At 42.5% G+C, this 18,639-nt stretch overlaps 1 protein-coding gene across 1 annotated transcript; it reads right to left on the reverse strand.

Annotated features, from left to right (window-relative positions):
- Window positions 1–1,432: 1,432 nt before the first annotated feature.
- On the reverse strand, window positions 1,433–10,879 carry PIN4 (peptidylprolyl cis/trans isomerase, NIMA-interacting 4). Its single transcript, XM_010991287.3, has 4 exons — window positions 10,723–10,879; window positions 7,775–7,839; window positions 2,761–2,880; window positions 1,433–2,362 (listed from the first exon to the last, which is right to left on the reverse strand). The coding sequence occupies exons 1-4, from the start codon at window positions 10,763–10,765 to the stop codon at window positions 2,204–2,206; spliced, it is 387 nt and encodes a 128-aa protein (XP_010989589.1). The 5' UTR covers window positions 10,766–10,879; the 3' UTR covers window positions 1,433–2,203.
- Window positions 10,880–18,639: the final 7,760 nt, after the last annotated feature.

The raw sequence follows: 18,639 nt of genomic DNA on the forward strand, positions 1-18,639 counted from the left end.
GGTGTAGTAGTTACAAATAATCTACACACATTCTCACATGTACTTTGAATCATCTCTAGACTACTTGTAACACCTTTTACAATGTAAATGTACATTGTGGATAGTTGCAAATAGAATATACTGTATAAATAGTTGCCAGTGCATTGTAAATTCAAGTTTTGCTTTTGGGGACTTTCTGGAATGTAAAACAAATATATTTTTGGTCTGCAGTTGGTTAAATCTGTGGATGCAGAACCGTGGATACGGAGGGCTAACTGTACTCATATTTTAGGGAGGGTAATGTGACTGAATATGTATCATTATTGAAAAAAACCCTGGTGAAAACACTGTGATTCATCAATTTCTAGTCTGCATCTGACTCCAGCTCATTGTTTACCTACGTGCACTGAATGGCTGTCCTCATGCACATATGTCACTGGCTGTGCCCTGCATCTTTTTCAGTCCCTTCCATCAAGCATACAAATTGTGGAAATACAACTGATAAATTCCTCTTCCCTGATATGACCAAAAGAAAGGCCGCACATGATTTATTTGCCTGCCAGGAGGCGTTAGGAAACTGTATCCATTTGATCTGAACAGTGAGGCTTAAATCCTAGGTGTATTTCTCACTGAAAAAAAAGCTTCCCGAATGTATATAATGACAATTTGGGGGGAAAAGTACATGCACGTGGTAAAATATTCAAACAATATCTAAGGCAGGAATTTTTAAACTGAAGTTCATGGAGCGGATTCAGATGTCTGAATCTGGATGGGAAAAAAAAAGTTACATCTTTCCTTCCAACTACCCTGTATCTGGAATTTAATGTTTCCTTTCAGGATGAATGTAGGCGACAAACTGCAGAAATATGAGCAGCACCTGCGACTTTCTCACCAACAGAAATCACAGTGATTCCATAGTTACTACAGCTATCTCAAAATAACAATGAAATTTATCACTACAAAATCATTGATTTTCAGACCTACCACTAGATCTCAATCTATTAATAAAGAGGTACATAGAAAGCAATTGAAAAACTATTTTGACTACTCTATTTCAGCACAATTGGTGTCCTTTGTAATCCTATGGATTTTATTCATTTAAAATCAACATTCTTTTCAGAATTTTCTATAAGATTTTCAGAATTTGTAGCTCTTTATTTAGAGACATTGTTTTGAATGGAGTTTTTAAAGGAGTTTCATCTGATACCTACTGTTCTGAACATCTCTCTGGATCCTATGACCATATCTATATCAGGGAATGGGCCACCTTCAGTCTGCTCAGTGGGGAAAGTCTCAGAGTCATGAACTGCTGGGGTGCTCGGAAACTTTTTCTCAAATGGGAAACTTAACTCTCTAAGGTGAAATTGCCACTATGAGGCATAATGTGGGCAGGTCAAATGCAGCTGAGAGAGAACACAGTCTGTTAAAAGAATCACTCTTAAGAATCACACAGTTGCGTTGGCAAAGTTTTATTTTTGAAGCAGTATGGTATTTATAATATTCTTTACACTTTTTTGTATGGTGTATTTATGGCATTATACATTAAAAATTGTAGATACACAAAACATTGGCCTTGGAAGGGACTGTCATAATATAGCCCATACATCTGAGGAAGAGGGAATGTTTTTATGCTGACATTTCTCCTTTTAATTAAACCAGCACTTGATGACTGGCTGCTGCTTAGTCTAGTACAAACAACCAGTGGAAGAACTGAGTGCCTTTTTTCTTCCAATAAACATTTATATAAAAAGAAAAGAGTTAACACTGAATGGCCATTATGTGTCATGTACTATGTTATGACAGTGGAGCTAATAACAACTGTCTTGGCAGATCAGCATTGGCTAGCTTATAGAACATGTGTTGGTCTAGGAACTTAACTTACGCTCTTCATACGCTGATCCATCTATTTGATGTCCAGTTCAATGTGTGAATAGTATGAGCTGGTATCTGGCTCCTCTAGAGATGGTTTCTAAATTAACTTATGGTATATACTGAGAATCAGATAAAGTAGTCCTGGGAGGAAAGGGACTACAGGTTAACAGGAGACTGCTTGACTTATCTTTTGAGAACTACCGACTAAATACCTACTGCAGTGCACACCAACCTAACCCACCTGATTCTACCCCCACAAACCCACAATGACAGCGTTCGTAAAATACAAGGATCAGAAAACACCTTTTAAAGAAATAAACAATGTATAAAGCATGCAGCCTTTCATACAATTTTATTTTCTCCCTTCGACCATTATAATGTGATACCCAAATTTTGTCTTAACTGGAGGGTCAGTAAACACAGGCTTATCCAGCACACTTATAGGCAAGGCAAATGCTGCTTCTTGAAATGGTCCCACCATGGACCCTCTGGTCATCCAACCCAAGTCGCCCTAAAAAATGCAAAAGATATGTGACGTTAAGTGACCCTGAAGAGGGAACAGTTCTACTGCAGCTTGAGAATTTCCCAGCACGAATGCTAAGGTTTCTAGGTTTATTTATCTGAGCTGGAAAGAAGCAGCCTCGACAAGGACAAACAGGTGGAAGAGGTCCAACCCTAGACTGAACACATAAGCACTCACTAGGCAGCTGGTGTCTGTTAGCTGTGCAAGTTTGGTCATGCCTAGGTTTAGACAAAGGTGACCTGTATTCCACAGTTCACAAGTTGAACATTTCTGCTTTTAAGATCTTTGAGCCAAGATATGGCTAAAATTAATGGCAGAACATAAAAATAATCCCTATTGCTGGGTGTCCTCCAGAGGGGGCATTTTAAATAATAAGAGCACCATACCCCTTGCCTGGCTTTATCTTCACTATACTGTGCGGCCACTTCATTGAATTTCATTCCAGACTTTAACTTTTCCATGGCTTCCAAGATCTTTCCATGTTTTTCACACAGAATGTGTCTGACCTATAAGAAAAAGGCATGTTCATGTAATACCTGGAGACCCAAATGATTCCTTTCCTTACAGTACAGCAGTCATGTCTGGATTTACCCCCACCAGTGAAAAAACACATTCGCTCCTGGCAATGGAAAATCCAGGAAGTCTGCCCAGTTGGGCAATGGCCATAACCCATTTCCTGTATCCAGACAATATCTCAGAACCCAGATTTACATGGAAAATGGGCACCTGGCTGGGGGAAGCTACCATCTTTTACCATGTTCCTCAATGGTGACAGGGAAAGGAAACGATAATGGTTGAGAGCTTGGGTCCTGGAGTCAAATTCCCAACTCTCCTGTATGATCTTGGACATGTTTTTAAACCTCTAAATGTTTCCCCATTTGTGCACAGTACCTATGAGTTCTCATGGGGTTGTGAAGATTGAGATAATGCAGCTAGCATTCAATAAAAGTTAGCTATTATCCTCAGAGTGGGGATGATATGAAAAAAAAAAACAACCCCAGCAGGAAGTACTTTTTACCAAGAGGCTCAATGTATAAAGCCTCCCCACAAGTTAACACTTTGAAAAAGGATCACATGCTGAAGATTAAGAATACTCAACCCTAGAGAAGTATTCAAATGTAACCTACCTATGTTTACATAAAGCCATGTTTTGAAAAAAAAAACACTATATCCTTAAAAATGATTTTTGTCAAGATATGTTTTGTAAGATTTCTCATTCAAATAGAATCTGTTATTCATTTCTTATTGTAAGTGATATACTAGGGTGGGGGCTAAAGGCGTCTCCCTTATAAATGTGGAGACAAACCAACCAAGGTTGTCCTCAGGGTTCAACACTGACATTGGGGGCGAGAGGATCCCGGGCCCACAGGAGTAACTTCCTGACTGGAGGAGCTACACAGGATATAGAGACACAGCAAAGGAAAGAATGTGTCAAAAAGCAGGCCTCAGCAAGGCAACTTCTACAGAATGTGTCCAGCACTGTCCAGGGGAGACAGGAATGAACAATCTGGACACTAGAGAGATACATGTTGGGGGACAAGGATGGTTCATCAGAGCTGAGCTCAGCCTGGCTAAAGCAGCTTGTTGACTGCCTCCCTCTTCCTGCTTCTGTGCTCACAAAGCAACCTTCTGGTTCAGTTCCTGGGAAAGTGCACACAGCATTCATGATCACTGAAAGGGGACCCATCTACCACTTTATATATGAATAAACAAGTATTCTGGCTTAGACAGTTTGAGAGGTTGGACATATCGAGTCTGTAGCGCCTGTGGGTATGCGAGTATGACTGACCAACTGGCAACTGTGTGAGACCAGCGTCTTAGAAGACAGGCAGGCTCAGAGAGAATTTGGGGGTGATGGGCACGGAGGCAGGAGCTGATGCTCTGGGAAGTGATGGATCATCCCGGGAGGCTACCCAGAATGAGAAGAGGGGGAAAGCCAGCTAAAGACATCCTTGAAGAATATCAGTATTTAAGAAACAAAGAAAGCAGCTCAATAAGCATATGAAAAGGGAGGGCCAGAGAGGGAGAAAGGTGTGTTAGCAGAAAACAAGGCAAGAGAAAGCTGCAAGGAGGAAATGGTCGACAGGATTAAATGCTACAGAGTGATCAGGTTAGAAGGACAATCACATTAGCCATGATTGACTGAGGACCTTCACAAAAGCCGTTTCAGAAGGGTGGTAAGTGCAGAAGCCAGGTGGCAGCGGGCAGACTGGGGCAGTAATGCGGGCGGGAGGAGCTCCCCCAATGAACTGAGTTAGAAAAAAAGGAGAAAGGGCTCTGGTCAGAGGGAAAGGGTCACAGGCATGGATATATTTTAAAGATCCCTGGGCACATTGTCAGAATGAAGGGAATGATGCAGTAAAGAGGGAAAGGTTGAAGACACAGTCAAGCAAGAGGGAGGAGATAAATGAAGGTGCAAGGACCGGCGTTCAGAGCACTGCTGGACAAACGAGTGAGCCTTGAAGGAAGAAGGTGAGGAGAGAGAGAAAGGGGAGGTGTGGGTGGAGAGAACATGGTTGGTAGGGGGCTGGGAAGCCAATGAGTTCCTACGTCACAGGTGTGGTTTCCATTTTCCTGTGACAATTATAACAGTATTTAAGTTATTGAGTACTTAGTACCTGCCAGACAATGTGCGAAGGTCTTTATGTGAAATCCTTACACTAACCCTGAGACTGGATCAGTGTTTCTCAACCCTGGCACACATCAGAATCACCCCTGGAGCTTCTAAGAATATATCAAGGTCCAGTGCCCCCCCCCCAAGAGATTCTGAGGCAGCTGGACTGGGGTGGGCCCTTGCGCTGAGAGTTTTAGAAGCTCTCCAGGTGAATCGGATATACACCAGGGTTGAGAACCAATGGATGCAGATACCTCCTGACTGACTGGAGCTGGGTGGTGGCTGGCTTAAGGCACAACCAGGGCTCAGAGAACAGACACGAAGTCTGGGAGAAAGTGGGGAGAACAGGGGAGGTTTGAGGGCCTGCAGGTCTGTGTGTGGAGAAAAACACAACAGGACTGGGGACAGTGGGAAGTGAAGGGGAAGGAGAGAAGCTGTGGTTGGCAGGTGGGTTTCAGAATCTGGGTAGCTCTAGTGACACAGGGTGGGGGTGGGTTCAGAAGTGGGGTTTAAAACAGAATGGCAGGATGGGGAAAGAGCCTAGTCCCAAAAAGGCTGGAGGGTTTGAGGTCCCTCCCCTGTTGGGGCCTCTGCAAACACTGGAGACAACCCAGCTGTGCTCCAGCAGGTGAACAGTTAAACAAACTATGGCACTTCCGATCCATGGAGCACTACCCAGTAGCTCAAAGGAAAAGACTGGATACATGCGACAACTGGAATGCAATCTCCAGAGAATTATGCTGAGCGAAGAAAGTCAATCCCAAAAGGTTACATACTGTATCATCCCATTCATGTAACATTCTTGAAATCATAAAGTTACAGAAATGGAGAACAGATTAGTTGCTGCCATGGAGTCAAGGAGGGGGCAGAAGTAGGGGCGGGAGGGAAGTAGGTGTAGCTATAAAAGGGCAACAGGAAGGATCCCTGGGGTGAAGGAAATGTTCTGGATGTTGACTGCATCATTGTCAATCTCCTGGTTGTGCTATGGTACTAGAGTTTTGTAGGATGTTACCATTGGGGAAACAGAATAAGAGGTACATGTATATGTATCTTACAACTGAATGTGAGTCTCAAATTATCTAAAGAGGAAAAGCTGAACAAAATAGCTTAACCCTCCATGACTTTCCTACCTAATTACATACCACTCCTTTCTATAATCTCAAGTATAGCCACACTGAACGTATTTTTTCCCCAGAAAAGGCAAGATGCCTCTTTAAAGCCATATGAAGGGGAGGGTACAGCTCAGTGGTAGAGTGCCTGCTTAGCATGCACGAGGTCCTGGGTTCAATCCCCAGTACCTCCATTAAAAAATAATAAATAAATAAATAAATAAATAAATAAATAAATAAATAAATAAATAAATAAATAAATAAATAAAGCAAGCAAGCAAGCAAGCAAGCAAGCAAGCAAGCTAATTACCCCCTGCAAACCGCCCCCCCCACCAAAAAAGGGCATATGCAGTGGAGGAGTCTCTTAGGTTAGGTGCTTGTGAAAGTCAGCACGTATGGTGAAAACTGCACACAGTCAAAATTACCCGATAACATCCCTTCCGAAGATGCCACACTGGAGACCAGCACATCAGCCCTCTGTGAGCCTCACACAGCCTGTCTCCCCAGCTTGTGCTGTAACAACCACCACTTCTTCAGCTGGACACCAGAATGAAGTAGCTGGCTTGTATTTAGGCATCCTGTTTTATGACAGTTTATCTTTGGATACCAGAATCCCACTTCACAGGTTGGATGCTCATACAAGAATGGTGGTCGACTGTGGAAAAGCAAATTCATGTCTCCCATCTCACTGTCTCTTTGGGGCATAGGTTCATTGCATAGAAAAGCGGGCACACTACATTCTCTCTCCTTCTTTTGGCTCCATGTGTATGGTTGCCTTTATATGATGCAATTCCACTACGGAAGCCACATCATACAGCAACGAAATTTCTGTCTTTACCTAACTGCTCCCAATTAGACTGTGATAAGAGTCTAATACCCAGAATTCAGTACACTGCCCGGCCCAGGGAAGATGTCACTAAATCCTTACTGAATGAATGAATCAAAGTATGGAATCCCATATCCTGATTGAAACAGGGAAACTGCCTTGTTACATACCACTAAGCAGTGTAACTGTGTTTGCAGATTAGTTTCCTTGGGCAGACACCCCACTGACATTAGGTCAAATACTTTGAATAGTTAGTTGCAATTTCCCCCACCCTCATTTTCATGGTCAGGGCTCCAGCTCGTAGCTCACCTGTGCCTTTGCCTGTTTATCTAAGCTCTTGGTCTTATCAAACACTATTTCATTCTGAGAAATCATTCATTCACTTACTTGGGAAGATCTAACTCAATACTTTTTAAGGAAAAATACTAAATTATGAAGAAATTCTGGATGTCTGAGAAAGCATTTGAGAAAATATTTAAAAGGAATTACAGGGGCAGAAGAGGGTATAGCTCAGTGGTAGAGCATGTGCTTAGCATGCATGAGATCCTGGGTTCAATCCCCAGTACCTCCATTTAATAAATAAATAAATAAATAAATCAACCAACCAACCAACCAACCTAATCAACTCCTCCCCCGAAAAAAAACAAAAAAAGAAATTTAAAAAGAATTACATTTCATAAGTGAGAGTGATTGATATTTTCCATTTTTGTGTTACTTTGATCTTACATCAAAGTATTAGGTTAGCCTCTTAGAATGAGTCAAGCATACTGTCTTTTCCTTTTGTGTGTACTAAAATGACAGCTGCCCATGTTATTTATATTTAACTTTAAAAAAATAACTAGTTAACTTACCTTTACTGCATTTCCACCACCTTTGGGACCCTGAGCCTTCTTGTCAGAACTGTCACTCCCAGAGGCTGAGAAGAAAATGACAGGTATTCATTTAACTCCACCTTGTTATTTACAGAAAAGTTCAACACAGTGGGAGTTGGTACTTCCATCATAACACCAAGCTTCAAAAGGGAACTCTGTAGACACTTTACAACATCAAGCTAAATTAATCTGTGACTCACCTCTCTTAAAACAGGAAATTTGTGCCCTTCATAAACTCTTCACAGAAAATGGATACCCAAGTGAGTATGCTGATAGTTGAATGAGAGCACCAATAGCCAACTGGACCCAAGGTGAACTTCTGCCTTTTAAGGCCAAACCCCTGAACTCTTGTGAGATTTCTAATAAGCACTGCAACTATGTATTTGAATACTCACAATTTCAATAAGTAAAATCTCCAAGAATATACTTTAAGTAAAGATCAAACTTCCCACCACCCTTATTTGGCTAAAGAATACAATCATGTCCAAACTCCTGGAGTCTACTACATTGCCTATTGACACTTCCCAAGAAAAGTTATTGATATTCAGATTAACAACTGCTGGCAGCATCTGACATCTTATTACTGTGTCATTTTGCTAATGTGCCAATTTCTGTGTTGATGGCAGCATACTCACTGTAAGAGGCTGATATTCCTAAGAACTACTGTTAGATTACGTGCTCAGTTCAATAAACATTTCCTAAGTAACTAAGTTCTAGGCACTGAGGATACAAAGATGAACAAGCCATGGTACCTCCCTCAGGGAGCATACATGCTGCTGGGAAAGATGGTTATGTAAACAGGTCAAACAGATCATTTCAGGAGAATGAGCTATGCTCTACAGACAGGGGGCTATGGAAACACAGAGGGACATTTTAGCCAGTCAGGGAAGGTTTCCTCGATGAGTAGGAGCTGACTAGGCAAAGAAAGGACAAAGAGGAGGAGACACTTTGGGGTGGGGGAACAGCATGGGATGTGTAGGAAACTCTAGATGAAGCCAGATGTGAGGTGGGAGTGCTGTGACATGAGTCCAGGGAAGGTGGCTGAGGGTTAGGGCATGAGGGCCTTTGGGCCCTATTAAGGAATTTGGAATTTATCCTAGAATAGGGAGCCACTGGAAAGTTTTAATCAGGAGACTTCATCTTACTTGTCTTAGGATCTCCAATGCCTAGCATACAACAGTTGTTCAATAAATGTTCAACCAAGCGAAAATCCAAAATACTGACCACCAAACGCCTAAGAAAATGTTACTGCCAAAGGAGTTTTACAACACCAAACTCTTAAGTGGGCTTGCAGTATATTCACTGTAGAACAATGTCTTCCAGTTTTCCCATCCTCTCCCCTGCTGGACACTGTCATCTTCTGACTGCCACCTCACTCCCTCTGATTGACTGAGGACTCTAGCAGCTTCAGGCTGCCTTTCCACCCTCACTCCTGCCATCATCTTGGATGACATCACCATCTATGCAGAGGAATCATCCAACAGCCTAACCTCACTTCTGGACCTCCCTCCTCAATGCCCAGGCCTTCTACTCCAGGCCACCTGTTCCCACGGGCACATGATGGAACTGTGCCACTCAGAACTCAGTCTCTGGCTACAACTTTGTTTTTCCAGCTTTCTCCTGCCTCATTCCAACATGGGCTCTTTAATATCACAGAAACCACACCCCCTCCATTCAGTCCCTTTACCTTGCTATGTTCCCCTAGACTATCAGACTTCTCCTTCCCTTCCCAGTCAGTTTTGTTTTAGTTTGGGGGGGCGGTAATTAGGTTTATTTACTTATTTAATGGAAGTATGGGGGATTGAACCCCGGACCTCGTGCATGCTGAGCACATTCTACCAGTGAGCTCCACCCTCCCCCTCCCTTCCTAGTCTGGATCCCATGCTTGATCATCTGAACTGCATTCCCTGGCCCCTTAATTCCCTTCTATTGCTTTCCTTCTATTATCATTGTCCAACAAAACCTCAACCTTGGCTCAAGGCTACACCGAGGTCTTTTCAATCCTGCATTGTGCCAGTTGTATTGTACTAGGTAAATCATGACTGTGCAGATCGTGTCCTCTACAAGTTCATGGCCTTCAGTCTTAGTCAGGCTCTCAGCCCTGACAGCAATCCTTTTATTAGTGTTTCATCCCCTCTCCTATCACCCCAACGGCTATTCCAAACCTTTTACCACTCTCCTCAATACCCCTACTCATTCCCTGCCCCTCAGCCTTAAAAACTACCTTTGTCTTCCACATTATCGAAAAATCGAGGCCATTAAACCTGACCTTCTACAAAATCCACCCACCCTCCCCCCGGCCCCAATTTTTACAACCACATCCATCCTGGTCTCCTTCCCTGTGACCTCAAGCATAAGGTGCCCCTCCTATTCAAAGGTCAACTGCTCCACCTCTTTTATCTCAAACCTCAATCCTCTGTACCTTTACCTCTGTAACTTTACTGGATCCTTCATGTCAGCCTCACTCCCAAGTTTTGCCTGTTCTGAAGAAACAAACAAAATCAAACTTTCACTTAATCCTTTGTCCTCTGCTATCTACCATCTAATCCCCATGCTCTTTTTTTTTTTTTTTGCAGAGGATGAAAAAGTAGAGGGTCTAAGGTTAGAGCAGCAGGAGAAAGGCACAACATTGAATAACACGTCACAGTACAGTCTCTCTGTCCCATTGAGTGACAGTTGCCACTGGCACCGTCCCAGCGCAAGGACATAATCAAGGGTTTTCAGCTTCAGCACCAGCTCCCCATGTTTTTCAGCCAAAACTTTCCAGAGAAGTCCACATTGCCAGTCTCCAACTTATTTTTTCCCGGTCAGCCCTCTAGTCACCGGCCACCGGCTGCCTCCATCCCAGACCCCAGGGATCGCCGGTCAGCTCCCTCCCCTCGCCCCTCACCCGACCCCGTTCTCCTTGGTTGCTCTGGCTGCTCTACCTTTCCCCCCTTTTCCAGAACCGCTTTTTCCTTTTGGCGGCATCTCTGAAAGTTACCGTCCAACGCCCAACCGCTTCGGTTGCCGCATAAAGCCCCTTCAGGCCCCACGGGTATGTCCTACACATACGCCTGAAAGCGGCATCGCAATTGGCCATTCTTACTGCGGCTCAGGAAGCAGGCGTACCTGGGGGCAGACCCGGTCTTTTGGCTCTCGGGCCAATGGGACCGAAGATGTCTGACCAATAAGAACCTCAGGCCGGGTAGAGGGGCGGAGCCAAAGATTGGGCGGGGGCGGGAAGCCCCGCCTCTGCGCTTTTTGCTACCTCTTTCTGACACCCTTATTTGCGCGCGCTCTCCTGCTCCCCGCTCCCCAACCCGCCTCGTCTACGCGTGCGCAGTGGAAGCCGCGGGCCTCTGCAGTCCCTCCGCGCTGGCTCCAGCCAATCCCTCGGGGCCACCAGACAAAGACAAAGCCGGAAGAGCAGCAACTACCGCCTCCGCCTCCTGCGCCCTCCTACACATGGGCCCACTCTCCCTTGCGAGTTTTTGTTTTTAAAGTGTATTTTGCAGCTTGTAACTGATTGGATTCAAAAGGTAGTTTTTAAAAACCCTCTGCCTACTGCAGAACTCTGTGATGGAGAAAAATCGGAAGCAATCTAAATGCCTTTTAGTAAGGTATTGCTTAAATAATGTTTTCACCACACAAAAGGATGTGCTCCGTTTAAAATAATGAGTGTAAAGCTGTCGGTATAGACACGAGAAATGGCCTTAAGGAAGGTACAGACCAAGCTATAGAATATGATTCTTCTTTAGAAAAATTATGTAGGGTACTGTATAATATGTTCATACAGAAGACAAGAAGGCTATCCAGCAAAATGTGACCAGTGGTGGTAGTGCAGGTTATTGTGCATCTTTCTGAGTATTTTCCGAAATATCTTTAATGGTGCAGCATAATATAGTAGTTAAAAGCATGGATTCTGGAGCCAGACCGTCTGGCTTCAAATCCCTGCTCCACCATCTGGCTACTAGCTCTGTGACCTGATGGAGTTACCTCACCTCTTTTTTGGCTCAGTTTCATCATCTGTAAAATGGAGTTGATGATAATAATACCTACTTATAGGGTGTTGAGAGAGTTAAACAAGTTCATATTTGTAAAGCACATAAAACAATGACTAACCTGTGGAGTGTTAATTTAAGGGGAATGAGTTTTGAATTTGTGCCCCCAAATTTTCTCCTCTTACGCACGACCCTTTTCCCCCCAATTTGTATATAAGTTCAGAGATTTTCCTCCACTCCAGGAGATGGCTGTCTCCAGGAGATAGCCAGAATATACAGGTCTTCCAGCTCAGAGTTTGGGGTGCAGTCTTGTGGGACATGGGATGCTTCCCGCCCAGACCCGGGGATCAGGTATCTCTGAGACTGTGCCACCCCTCAACTCATACACTGCAAGCAGCCCCCTCAAGCTGTACTGCTGTCTTTTCTGAACAGAGCACATCTTAGGCACTCCTTGTTCTGGATTGGGAGTGATCAACTGTGAGGAACAACACATCCAGCACTGAGGGGGTCACTGCTCCCCCACTTCTGAGGTGAGCCCACCTGTGAGCCCACTGACTTTCAAAGTCCAGCTGGGAGATGGGGCGGGTTGACAATGACAGTATGGCCTCATGTTCATCAGTTCATCCACAGCCAGAAGGCACCTTTATTTCTGGTTTTTGGTAGGGGGCAGCCTTTCCTGCAACCGTGGGCTGTGGCACCCTTGGAGTGGGAATGAAGCAAATTTCAGACCCCCTGTCAAGAACCAGCCCTAAATGGCTGATGTCCCTGGCAAATGCTTAGTGCCTGGAACATAGTGAGAGCTCTGCGCATTCCAGCTGATAACAGCAACAACAATAAGTGAGCGTGGGTAAGTGGCTGAATTTGCCCAAAGCAATGCCTAAAGGCCAGTAGTTCAAAGGAGAAACCGATGGGCATAGGTCCAGATGTTTGGAGGTCAAAAGCACTTTAAGACTGATAAAATCATGTACCATCTCAACTATGAAGTATGCGTCACAAAAATCTTAAGTGTTGATTGTGGCATGTGAGTTTCTGGCTTTCATTTTTTTCTGTTGGAACTATATTCTGTTTATGTGGATCAGCACGTCTTTTTTTAATTCAAGAAAAAAAAGGCAATGAATATTATTTGTAAAACAAACAACCAAAAAGCTAGCCTCTATACAGGGTTAAGTCTGTACCGGTCTGTGGGGGCTGACTGTGGAGGAGTCTGTGGGAGCAGAGTGACGAATGAACAGAAGAGCGGGCAGTGGGGGCAGAGAGGAGAAAACTTCAGCCTTGTAACCATGGTAACGACTGCAGGAGTGTGCACCTATGAGTCAGAGCCAGGAATGGCTGCCAGTTAGATTTTCTATTAATTATCTTCTCAGACAGAGCCTTCCACACATTTCTTCAACGAGGAAAATCAGGAAGGGCTGGCAGCCCTCTTCCCAGGACAGAGGTTCACAAACCTTGACCCGGGTTCACTGGCCCACTCCACCAGCTCCCCAACCAGAGGGCTTCAGTTTCTTTCCCATCTGAGATCCCAGCAGAGCTTATTCTGAAAGGGGACCTTGAAGGGACAAAACACAGAGATCTAGTTAATCCCATTCAAAGGTGGTCAGTATATGGGGAGCTCTGGGCTCCAGACTCTAGCTAGGGATGAGGGTAGAAAAAGGTCACCTTTGGAAACTGAAACCAGGAAAAATCAGTACCTGGTGGATGAGAACAGCCATCTGCAAAAGTAGCCACCTGTCAAGGCAAATAGATGCAGGTAGATGGCTGACAGGATGGATGTCTCCTGAGCACAGTCAGTGGCCGAAAAACTTTCTGTCTGGTCACCACTGGGTTCTAACTAGTCCAACCATGTCAGGTTACCGTCTACAGTATATAATGCTCTCTTAAGACACTATGCCTTTGCATATACTGTTCCCTCTGCCTGGAATGCCATTCCTCCATTTTGTATCTAGCTAAGTCTTATGTACCTTTCAAGACCAAGATCAAGTGTTAACTTTCTCCTGGAAGCCTTCCCTGACCCTCTTCTCCACCTTCTCCCAGGCTGGGTTAGGCACTCCTCTATGCTCCCAAAGCATTCTATGCTTATGTCTACCATTTGGATGTTTTGGAGTAGTAGTCTGTGACAGAAGTGGACCATAGTTTGTTTAACCATTCACTCATTGAAAACCATCTGGCTTTTTTGCAGTTTGAGGGCTATTACAGATGAAGTAGCTATAAACGTTTGTGTACAAGTTTTTGTGTAAATGTGAGTTTTCATTTCTCTCGGATGATTTCCAAAAGAGTAATTATTGAGTTGTATGGTGATTGTGTTTTAATGTTGTAAAAAACTGCCATGCTCTTTTCCAGAGGGACTGTACCATTTCACATTGCTACCAGCCATGTATAGGTGATCCAGTTTCTTCACCTACTCACCAGCATTTTTTTCCTTTTCATGTTCTTTTTCATTATATTTATTTATTTGTTTGTTTGTTTTTTAATTAGAATAGTCAGTTTACAATGTGTCAGTTTCTGGTGCACAGCATAATGTTTCAGTCATATAGATACATACATATGTTCCTTTTCATATTCTTTTCCATTATAGGTTACTACGAGATATTGAATATAGTTCCCTGTGCTAGACAGTAGAACCTTGGTGGGAACATGAACTACTTATAGTTCTATGTGAGCTCCAGCAAGTTTCAGGCAGTTTCCTCCAAACAGATCCGTCCCCACCTGAACACTTGAGGAATACCCTCTGCAGGTCTCTGAGATTCTCTCTTTCTATGCGGTGTCCTCCTATCCGGAATACTGTCCTGTTGACTCTAGCTGCCTTGGTCTCCGTGGGCTCTCAGCTCCATTGACTCAACTCAGAAAGTCCACTGGGTTCTAACTGGGTTCCCCCTCCCTGCACCAGAGCCTGGAAACTCTCACATAGTAGTAGCTTGGGTGATTGTAGAGCTTACCTAGTTTGTTTGCTATCTCTCAGGGATCAATGTCCTTCATTTTCTGATGTCCAGTGTCTTGAAAACCATAATCCATAGTTTAACATAGTCTATTTTTTCTTGTTTCAGACAGAAGAATAAATCTGGTGCCTGTTACTCCATCTTGGCCAGAAAGAGAATTTCTGAACTTCATGTAAATGGAACCATATAGGAGGTCTTCCTCTGTATCTGGCTTTTTTTTTTTTTGTGAGTAGCAGCAGTTCTTTTTTAAATTGCTGGTGGTGTTCCACTGTATGAATATTTTCTTCTTCTTTAATGGCTGCGTAGAATTCCATTGTATGGATGTATCATAATTTATCTAACTGGTTTCCTATTGATTTGCATTTAGAGATAATTTCTGGTCTCTTACTATGACAAACAGTGCTGCAATGAACATTTGAACATAGATTTTGCACAGATGTGAGATGTCTTTAGGATAGATTCCGACACATGGGTCAAAAGATATGTGCGTTTTGGTTTTTTTTTAAATAATTCTTATTTTTTATTCCAGTGTAATTGATTTACAATGTTAGTTTCAGGTGTACTGCAAAGCAATTCAGTTACACATGTACATACATATTTTTTTTCAGATTTTTTTCCCATTACAGCTCGTTACAAGAAATTGAATATAGTTCCCTGTGCTATACAGTAGAGCTTTGTTGTGTGTTTTGAACTTAGATAGTAATTGCCAAACTTTCCTCAAAAGAGATAAGACCAGCCAGCATTCCCACTGACCATTGTAAGGGTGCCTGTTTCTCCACTAACTTCGTTAGCTAATAGTTTAACAAGATCATCCTAAGAAACTTTTTCTCCATGTTCAGGCCACAGTATTGCCTCAGGAAGGGAAGTCACCATCTAGCAAGGGTCTCTGATTACTTCAGAAATAAACCCCCTCTGGATCCCATCCAAGCCCTCTGGCCTAGTACTAAACTGGCTTTATGGGAAACAGTGCCGGGGCAAGGATCCAACGTGGTAGTCTTTGCTCTGCTGAAACGACATTTCTTAAGCAAAGTAAATTAATTACAGGCCTTTGAGGGCTTAGCTCCTTTGGGACTAGGATTACACCTAAAACACTTCAAGATAGTAACTGTTTTTAGTCAAGTTAGACAAGGTACTCTTTTGTAACCTCAACTAAATGCTTTCTCTAAAAAGGAAATGAAGTTCACATGGTCTAGTGGGTCATTTTGGTGTCTCAAAGTTTTGCCCCTTCTAACTTTTATATTTATGATTTTATTTATTTATTTAAAAATTGAAATATAGTCAGTTTGCAATGTTGTATTAATTTCTGGTGTACAGCATAGTGATTCAGTTATACAAATGTATATATATTATTTTTATATTCTTTTTTATTATAGGCTATACAAGGTATTGAATATAGTTCCCTGTGCTATACAGTAGGACCTTGTTATTTATCTATTTTATATATAGTAGTTAATATCTGCAAAACCTGAACTCCCAATTTATCCCTCCCCATCCCCTTCCCACCCTGGTAACCATAAGTTTGTTTTCTATGTCTGTGAGTCTGTCTCTGTTTTGGAAATAAGCTCATTTGCATCCTTTTTTTGGATTCCACATATAAGCCATATCATGGATGGACCTGGAGATTGTCAAACTAAGTGAAGTAAGTCAGAAAGAGAAAGAAAAATACCATATCCCCCTTCTAATGTAATGATGTGAAAGTATGCTAGGTCTGCCATAAGAGGTTACTATGAACCAGGTAGTGATAAATGTTAATTGACTCAAAACAATACAAAAAATGATATATGATGTATCTGTATATGTGAGTAGGTTTATACTGAATATAGTGAGGGTACTAGCTCTAACATCACAGGTAAATTACTTACCATTTCTGGCCTCATCTGCAAAACAGTAAAACTAGTATCTTCCTCATCGGACATTGGGAGGATTAAAAGAATTAATTTTAATAAAGCATTTAAAATGATGCTTAACACATGGTACACCCTCAACAAACATAAACAACTATTACATTTGCATCAGCCAGTATTTTTTCTTTCTTGGCAAAATGTGTCAATTAACATAATCAAAGCTCTTTGAGATGATATCCTGGTGGACGTTGAGATGTTTTACTGTGTAAGGTGCCTTCTCCTAGCAAAACCTATAAAAACCCTTAGGAGTTATTCCAAAAACAAAGAGAAACAAGTCACACAGAGAGAGATACACTTAGCAGCAATGAATCTTTATGAATGTCCTTAAAGACAGTTCATGCAGGGACTCAGAAATCACCTCCATGGTAGAAATTTCACTGTAAACTTTTATCCAGATATTTGCCAGTGTTTATTTTAATTAGATAGCTGAATGGGCTATTTGGTGGGGCAGGGCTGGGGCCACAGCTGGAAGCTGGAAGGAATTGACTAGAAGCATGAAGTGTAAACAAACAGTGGGTCAAAGTTCAGGGGGAGACTGAATAAGAGGGGCTAGAGGGGAGGTGAATTTTGAGTAGGGTTTACCCATCTATCTCCCTTTAGACTGTGAGCAACGTGAGAGCAGGGGCCCCATGTATTAATCATCTCTCAAGGCTGAAGATGATTCAGTAAATATTTATTGATGGCACTGAATAGAATTAAAATTAAGCAGACCAGAAACGGTGTCAAGGATTCTGAAGCAAGCAGGAGAGAACAGGCAGAGTGGATTCCTACAGAGTGTCTGGGAACAGTGTCCCTGAATGCTGTAGAGACAGATGGGTGCATGGAATTGGCAAAACTCTGTGAGAAAAAAATAGACCACAAAACATTGCAGAAAATTTGGAAAAACTATTTCTAATCATATCTCACTACTAACAACTACTGTCATTTTTGTTTATTCCCTTGTAGTGGTGGTGATGTGGTGGTTGTCCATATGTATATTACTTTTCATTCATTAATTCGTTCAACAAATGTTTACCGAGCACACGTGCCAGGCATGTTCCATACATGGTTGTACGTGGTTGCGATCAGAATTTGCATACCATTTGGTTGCCTGCCTCTCCACTTACTGTAGCATAAGCCGGTATTTCCCTCATGTGTTTTGCTGAGCACAAGCTACTCCAGGAAAGAAAGCTTCTCCAAGGGCTTGGGAACACTGCAATTTAGAGCCTTCTCTCAGCATTTCACAACTGAATTTCCTTTCTTGGTTGTTCCTTCTCTATCAGGTACCTAAACATTGGACGGCCCCAGGACTCATCCTGGGCCCCTCTTCTCTGTTTACTTTTGCTCCTAAGTAAAGTCATCCAGTCTCAAGGCTTTAAACGATCAATGTTCCAAGGACTCTCAAATTTCTCTGCAGCCCTGACCACTGCCCTGAACTGCTGATCTGTATATCCAGTGGTCCTCCTGGCATCACCACCTGGATGTCTAATAGGCAACTCAGACTTAATATATATAAAGCATAACCACTTGTTCCTCTGCCCCTCCCAAACCTGCGCTTTCTCAAATCTTTGCCATCCTAGTAAATGGCACCACCATCCATGCAGCTGCTAAAACCCCAAACCTAAGTTATTCTTTAATTTTTTAAATTTATTTTTTAATTTTTATTGAAGTATAGTTGATTTACAATGTTGTGTTAGTTTCTGGTGTACAGCATAGTGATTCAGCTATATATATATATGTGTATATATATATATATATATATATATATATATATATATTCTTTTTCATTATGAGTGATTACAAGATATTGAATGTAGTTCCCCGTGCTGTACAGTAGGACTTTGTTGTTTATCTATTTTATATATAGTAGTCAGTATCAGTTAATTCCATACTCCTAGTTTGTCCCTCCCCCTCTCCCTTTCCCCTTTGGTAACTGTAAGTTTGTTTCGTATGTCTGTGAGTCTCTTTTCTGTTTTGTAAATTAGTTTTTTTGTATCATTGTTTTAAAATTCCACATATAAGTGGTATCATGTGATACTTGTCTT

This window comes from Camelus dromedarius, chromosome X (assembly GCF_036321535.1).
Source record: "Camelus dromedarius isolate mCamDro1 chromosome X, mCamDro1.pat, whole genome shotgun sequence".
Lineage (NCBI taxonomy): Eukaryota > Metazoa > Chordata > Mammalia > Artiodactyla > Camelidae > Camelus > Camelus dromedarius.

What these genes read in the sequence shown, in the direction of transcription:
- PIN4 (XM_010991287.3), bottom strand. Translation starts at nt 10,765, where the DNA reads ATGCCGCCAAAAGGAAAAAGCGGTTCTGGAAAAGGGGGGAAAG. An exon ending in TTCTGGAAAAGGGGGGAAAG is followed by an intron (nt 7,840 to 10,722) that starts GTAGAGCAGCCA and finishes TTTTCTTCTCAG; the next exon opens with CCTCTGGGAGTGACAGTTCT. An exon ending in GTGGTGGAAATGCAGTAAAG is followed by an intron (nt 2,881 to 7,774) that starts GTAAGTTAACTA and finishes TTTTTCTTATAG; the next exon opens with GTCAGACACATTCTGTGTGA.